Below are 7,421 nucleotides of genomic sequence, written 5' to 3'. Positions count from 1 at the left end.
AAAGACCCCAAGAGACAGATGACCGCCTAGTAAGCACTTGGCGACAGTGGGAAGGAAAACCTCCATTCTTACCAGGAAGAAACCTCCTGCAAAACGTTGGGTGAGAGGCGAAACACCTTTGCGAACCCAAAAAAGTCCAGTTGCCTCCTTTCTTATTTTCAAGCTTTCAAAAGCTCAATGACTTTTGCAGGATCGAAAAATGGACCAGGAACAAGCGAGAGCTGCCATTTTTGCTCCTCTTTGATCCTGGGGATTTGAAATTGGCCATGTCTTCTGTCAGGAGATTTAGTCATAGTTTGTTTTGTTGTTGTTTTATGTTTACCCCTCAAACTTCAAACGTTTCACTTCACCGTGTCTGAAAAACTGAACTAAGATAATTGTATCTTCAGCCTGTGCTCTTAAAGACTGACATGTTATTATAACATGTCAGTCTTTCAAGGTTGTTAGACTTGTACAGTCCAGAGAAATGTTCGTGTTCGTCAGCTGGTAACAATTCTTCAACTAATAAAGCAAGAACCTACTACGAATATATAGCTTTCAAGCAATTTTAAAATACAAGACTCAAATGATGAAACAACAGATATGGAGGACTGGAGGGAGGAGTGACAAATAACACGAGAAATCAAACAATAAACTAGGACTTAAATGCAGCGAGAACTAGCTTAAAAAAGAAAAATACAACATCCAGCGGTCATGGTCCCCGCTTGTCTTCATTAAAAAAAGTAAAAAGTGAACCAACTGTACTTAAAAAGAAGAAAACTGACTTTGTTGTACTCACGAGACACGAATTTGCAGCACATACTCATCTGAACATCATATATTATTGAGTGACAGAACAATGAATTCACGAGACCACGTGGTCATGTGACACGACAGCGATATTAGTGATAAACAGGGGGACAACACATCTTATCACGAGCCTACAATTTAAATACATTCATTCTAAAACAAAAAGCGTTTGATCGTCAGACATCGCCTCTTCTCTCTTCTGTGGCTGTGGAGGGTCCTCCCGCACTGCGAGCGGTGCTGTGCCGAAGCTTTTTTTAAATTTATCATCATATGCTGCCTGCTTCGCAGCACACCGCATGATTTTTTTAAATCACCATTTTAAGCAGCGCTGACGCATCAGAGGGCTTCATGACTGGGACAGTGTGTCGGGGTATGGTCAGCTCCTGATGGCCCATGTCTTCCAAAACCAGGCAAGTATCGCCGACAAGAGGTGGATGGTTGTGCATGCATAATGCGCAGTGTGAGCGGTGAGGGGCAGAGCGGCGGGGGGTGTCATCCAGATGTGATGGATGTAGTCTGTGAAGGTTCACAGACTGGACATTAAATATCAGGATTATCCGATGGTTCAGGGTTTTTGTCGAGGAAATCCTGCACGCGTTAATCTACAGCGAAGATCAATCAGGAAAAAAAAGAATCAATATTCTGCGGCTACAGGCGTGATTTATACAACCCACGCTACTGTATTATTATTAATATTATTATTGTTGTTGTTGTTGTCTCTTAAATTATTACAGAGGTGTGCGTGCCACCCCACCTCACACAAGATTTTAAAAACTTAAAAGTATTTCTTGGTGATAATGTTAAATATTACTGTTATTATTGTTCTGTTATTGTAAATTCACTTAATTTAATAAGTGTCAGGGTTCTGTTTCTATTTCAAAAGTCCAAGTTTAGTTTTGTTCACCTGGTTTTATTTTATTCTATTTCATTTTTAATTCAAGAAGATCAAAGCTCCCTGTGAGGTAGGGTGTCTATTATTTGTGTGAGGTTTTTTTTTTTTTTAAATTTAATTAAAAGGTTTCTTGAAGTAAAACTGCCATAAATGATTTAAAATTATATTTGGCTTTCTTAAAAGAAAGTGGAGTCATTTAAAACCTGTCACTCCACTGCAAGTCATAAAAAAATAAAGACAAGAGGGAAGGGTTCAGTTTTGACACGTTAAAATATATTCAGTTCAGGCTTATTTTCTAGTCCCGCACCCTGAACAGTCACCTCAAAGCGCTGGTGCTATAAGGTAAAAACACAACAGTATTTAAAACAAAACAAAAAAACAATAAATAAATACAAAAAAAACAAGCAACCTGTCAAAGCAAGCACTTTGCAGCAGTGGGAAGGAAACAGTCCCTTTTAACAGGAAGAAACCGGAAAATTGTGGGAATATTTTCACATAGAAAATGATTTTTCTACACCAGCACCTGTCTGTTAGGGTTTTTTTCCTGGAGTGAAAGCATCTTAACTGAAAGCATTTACACATGAATCAGAGAAAGTTGCACATGTTAATGCATGTCCTTTTTTTGTTTTTATCTCCACAGATTTCCTGATATTGATTCTGTGTGTAATCTGGGACATGGACAGACGGAGCCCAGGAGACAGACAGGCAGACACCAGTAAGACAGTAACCACTGCATCGTCATCATCTGTCGTCACCATGGCAACACCCAGTTCCAGCGCCCAGCCGCCCTCTACCTCCCTCAGCATCATCCCACCAGACAGACAAGCAGTCCAGGTAATAAACTGCACCTGCGACCGATATGTGTGTGGCTCGTTTAGTCTTAGTTTCACTTCACAGGTAAAGAGTCGGGGTAATAGACAGGAAGCTGCTTACAGTCCCTACGCACGGTGTGCTTGACAGGCAAAAAGTCCAAGCTATTTCTGTAAAGTGCACACAGAGGACTTGATTTAAAGGTGATCCAAGTAATGAACAGTACCACTGACCTCAGTATGCATTTATCATATTGATATACTGAATATTAATTGTCTATTGACTGTCGTTTGTCAAGCTATCAGGTATTACTTTTACGAGACAGTCCAAAGAATAAACAATAGTAGTAATTATGCATCATAGTATATACACTATATTGTCAAAAATATTCACTCACCCATTCAAATCATTGAATTCACCTGTTGTAATCACTTTCATGGCCACAGGTGTATAAAATCCAACACCTGGCATCCAGACTACTTCTACAAACATTTGTGCAAGATCAGGTAGCCCCAGTGGGCTCATGAAATTTCCTCGTCACTAAATATTCCTCACTCAACCGTTAGTGGTTATAGTACAAAGTTTGTGACCTTCAGTAAATTCTGAAGGCCACAAACTTCATGCGGCCTTCAGAGCAGCTCAGTAGCAGTGTGTAGAGAGTTTCATTGAATGGGTTTCCATGGCAGCTGCATTCAAGTCTTACATCACCAAGCACAATGCAAAGCGTCTTATGTGGTGGTGTAAAGCACGCCACCACTGGACTCTGAAGCAGTGGAGAAGCCTTCTCCTTCTGGCAATCTGACTGTCCAGCATTAGTGTCTGACCTCACAACTACATTTCAGGAAAAATCACCAAAAATTCCCCATCATAATAAACCCTATAGATTTAGAATGGGAGTCACTAAAGTTCATATGTGTGTGAAGGCAGACGGGTGAATACATTTGGCAATATAGTGTATTTGAACAGGTGATTAGATTTTGTTGTTAAAGTAGATAAATAGCCTTGTAAGGCTTTTAGCCAGTCTGAAGAAAATGTACATCGTGTGATCCAACAGGTGATCCAACATGCCATGAACAGACCTCAGAGCATGGCGGCCCAGTACTTGCATCAGATGTACGCAGCCCAGCAGCAGCACTTCATGCTGCAGACAGCAGCCCTGCAGCAGCACCAGCATCCCGCACATCTGCAGAGTCTGGCTGCCATCCAGCAGGTCGGGTGGTGTCTGTCTATGTGCTGTGTGTCTGTGTGAGGATCAAGAATGGAAAGTAAAACGTGTTCTCACTGCTTTTCAGGCTTCAGTCTGTCAGAGGTCACCTTCTTCTTCTACAGGCAGTTTGGTTCAGGCTGCGGGTGTTTCCCAAAACTCGGTAAGTGCTTAAGTGTGTTCCCACTCTGAGCACAAATACACACCTGAGCATATTTAGTTTTTGTCACAGCTCTCATCATGCCGCCCCTCATCCAGATAACTTTACCAGCATCTCCAGTGACGGCAAGGCTGATTGGTCGAACTCAGACATCCACTGCCAGCGCAGCCACAATATCTCAGCAGGCCATGCTTCTAGGAAACAGACCTGCCAGCTGTAACCAAGCTCAGATGTACCTTCGAACTCAGATGGTAGAAACCTTTTTATCTTTGATCTCGAGCTGCATTCATGCTGCTTTACTGTGTTGCCATTTTGAGTGCATGAGCAACTTTTTATGGCTGATTTTTAACCAACATGGCGTCTGAGCTTCCCTGTTGCTTCTATCCTTGCCAGCTGATTCTAACTCCTGCAGCCACAGTAGCTGCAATTCAGTCAGACCTCCCCACTGTGACCTCCTGCTCCTCATTACCTACCTCCTCTCAGGTACAATCCTGCCACAGTGCTGCACAATTATGTGCCTCAGGCTGTTACAGAACATACAGTGGACCTATTATGCTCATTTCAGGCTCCATGTTATTGTCCTTGGACTCTCTTGCAGTAGCTTTGCTCACTGCCCACAGCTTTAAAGTTACTTTCTTCTGATTTGCTGCCCCTCTTGATCTCATCATTAAGAATATCCCTCCCCTCTTTGACATCATAAAGAGCAAAGCGGGTTGTGTTTTTTGTTTTGTTTCAACATTGCATACATTAATTAGATCAGCGGTCCCCAACCTTATTTGCGCCACGGACCGGTTTATGCCCGACAATATTTTCACGGACCGGCCTTTAAGGTGTCGCGGATAAATACAACAAAATAAAACTAGTACCGGTACCGAAAAAAAGAAGATTTATTCATAACACACGTGAAAAGACCCAGGAAAACAGAGTTAACTATAAAAATGATAACATAATAACACTGAAAACCGATAAAACCCTGAAAACCATACATTTCACACCCGAGCCTCAACTCTCGCGGCCCGGTACCAAACGACTCACGGACCGGTACCGGTCCGAGGCTCGGGGGTTGGGGACCGCTACTTTAGATCATAATATAAGGAACAGCAGAATAGGTCCACTATTTCTGTATTTATTTACGTGATGTCAGTGTGTTAGGACAAAGTACAGCACTGGCTCTTTACTCCATGACCAGAAACTTTTAATAACTGCGAAGACTAACTGTTAACCTCTAATACTCGCTGCAGAATCTGGCTCTGCGTACCCATTTGCCGGGAGCTCTGGCTACAGCCCACAGCGTCATCTTAAAACCTTCCACCGAGTCCCAGGCCCTGCCTGCAGCCACCTCTTTGTCCAAGAATCCAGTCTGTGGGCTGAAGAGCACCCAACTGACTGATGGCTCAACAGAAACAGCGCCATCTGATGCCACCTCGTTGGTGTCAGGACCCCAGATTATAACCCCAGGTGAGTTTGTGTCTTCCACGGTTTGAGATAACTGCAAGTGTAAGAGGCCAGAGACAAACTTAGGGTGGACACTTGGTTTTGGTTTGATACAAGCCATGCAGCAAGCATACTGATGTTCATGTAATGCAGATGTTTGCTTTTTTTGTCAGGTTAAGTTTTTAATGACAGCTCACCTGCTGGTTATTATGTTCCTCGTGCTCCCTCTGCAGCCTACCCTCCAGTGCAAACCCACACTCTAGTCAAGCAGCAGCTGTCCTGTCCAGTAGGCCAGCAGGTGGCGCACCACCAGCTCATCGTCCAGCAGGCCACAGGAGGGGCTCCCAGCAGCAGACAGTTGCAACCAATTGCCCTCAGAGTAGCACCCCGAGATACCCACTCCAATCCTCTTCCTCTGTCGGTTAAAAGACTAACCGCCTCCAGCACCTACTCACAACTACGAAACGAGCCCCCAGCCCTGTCTTCTTCTTCCTCCCCATTAGTCACCAGCATGCTTGCATCATCACCTCAGACTTCAGTCCCAGCTGCTGCCGTTCAGCCTCAGCCACCTCCTCTGGTGGCTGCGCCACAGCGTCGGACCTCATTCCCACAGAGCCAGCAGCCTCCACCTCCTCCTCCTCCTCTCATTCTCCCCAGGCTGCCCCAGAACCCCCCAGCCTCCCTTCACAGGGTGTCCCTGCACTCAGTCCGGGCTTTGGCTGTCCAGTCAGGACAGGTACTGCTAACGGAGCGGGAACTGCCTGTGGCGGAGGCTCTGGTCCAGATGCCCTACCAGAACCTGCCACCTCCTCAAACGGTGGCTGTTGATCTGAAAGTGCATCCAGTCAAACACAACGAAACTGCACCCGTGAGTCAGCACGTCCTGCTTTGAAGAGCTCCTGAGTAGATTATGAGTTGGTTTGAATGAGGTTTTGTTTTGTTTTGATTTTCAGTTGGGGCAAAAGTGCAACGTGAACAGTCTGAGCTCAGAGGAAAGGAAAGATCCTCCAAGTTCAGAACAAGACGGGACCGCTACACCACCCAATCAAAATGGTTCAGGTACAGAATTATTCAGTTAACAGGATAACCTGCCTCCATGAGACCCCCTCACCCCTCACTCTTTATGCTTTTTATTGTGTAGCAGTGACGGGTTCATCCTCCATCACCCCCAGCCACTGGAGGAGTCCTCCAGTGGAGGAGTCCTCCCAGCTCACGACCACTGACAATAGCGGCAATAGTGGCACCAACAACCCTCCTCCTCCACCACCTTCTCCTTTACCTCCTCCCCTCCTCCCTGCTTCAGCACAAGTCCCCAGCCAGCCTCCTTCTGCCCCTGCAAGTCTCCCAGGAAGCCCCAAGAGGTCAACCCACGTCCTCACACACCTCGTGGAGGGCTTTGTCATCAAAGAGGGCCTGGAGCCGTTCCCGGTATGTGGATGTGCCCTGTGCAGAAAGTTCACTGCTGATTAATGGGAAGCACTACAAAAGCACTTAAAATCAGCTTTAATCAATTATTTAATTATGTGTGTATAAACAAAATGAAAATATTTCTGGAGCAGGTGAGGAGAGGAAGGTGGAATAAAACTTTTCCAGGCATTTAAAACTTAAGTAAATGTCTCATTTTAATATTATAAACAGATGTAAATATGACAATTGAAATATGACAGTGCATCACTGTCTTTACATTGTAACACTGGTGATGCTCTACAGTCAACAAATGATGTCTGTCACTTTATCAAAGCTGCTGGCATGGCTCATTTATGCAGAAGGTGTCTTTTTACAAGGAAGCTTGATGCAACTAGTTAAGGCTATAGTGAGAGGAACTTAGTTGTGTGAAACCTTGTTTCAGTGAATTAAAACTTTTTTCTTTTTCTTTTTTTTCTGCCATTTGGGTTAAAAAAATTGGTGTAAGGTTTTCAATTTTTGAATGTGCTACTCAATGCAGGTGGGTCGGTCATCACTGTTATCGGAGCAGCAGGCTTCCCTTCCAGAACCCCAGGACGTACCGACCAATGGGGATGCAGCAGACGACAGTCCTCTGGATGCTGACCAGTCAGATTCATCTGACTCTGAGATGGAAAATGACGGCCCTACAGGAGAAGGTGAGAGAGGTGTGCGTGTTTGTGTGTGTG

At 44.5% G+C, this 7,421-nt stretch overlaps 1 protein-coding gene across 1 annotated transcript in view; it reads left to right on the top strand.

Moving 5' to 3' along the window:
* The first annotated feature begins 960 nt into the window (after nt 1-960).
* Nucleotides 961-7,421, top strand: part of phc3 (polyhomeotic homolog 3 (Drosophila)) — a 24,368-nt gene continuing 17,907 nt past the window's right edge. Inside the window, exons 1-11 of the mRNA XM_005729176.1 lie at nt 961-1,199; nt 2,322-2,515; nt 3,546-3,701; nt 3,784-3,858; nt 3,954-4,106; nt 4,249-4,338; nt 5,097-5,313; nt 5,523-6,157; nt 6,243-6,348; nt 6,431-6,717; nt 7,235-7,391. Of these exons, the coding sequence (XP_005729233.1) occupies nt 2,357-2,515; nt 3,546-3,701; nt 3,784-3,858; nt 3,954-4,106; nt 4,249-4,338; nt 5,097-5,313; nt 5,523-6,157; nt 6,243-6,348; nt 6,431-6,717; nt 7,235-7,391 (2,035 nt within the window). The 5' untranslated portion in view covers nt 961-1,199; nt 2,322-2,356. The remainder of the gene's footprint in view (nt 1,200-2,321; nt 2,516-3,545; nt 3,702-3,783; nt 3,859-3,953; nt 4,107-4,248; nt 4,339-5,096; nt 5,314-5,522; nt 6,158-6,242; nt 6,349-6,430; nt 6,718-7,234; nt 7,392-7,421) is intronic.

Source organism: Pundamilia nyererei, unplaced genomic scaffold (assembly GCF_000239375.1).
Source record: "Pundamilia nyererei isolate P.nyererei 1_Seehausen unplaced genomic scaffold, PunNye1.0 scaffold00031, whole genome shotgun sequence".
Taxonomy (NCBI): domain Eukaryota; kingdom Metazoa; phylum Chordata; class Actinopteri; order Cichliformes; family Cichlidae; genus Pundamilia; species Pundamilia nyererei.
This window is presented reverse-complemented; position numbering and strand designations above follow the sequence as displayed.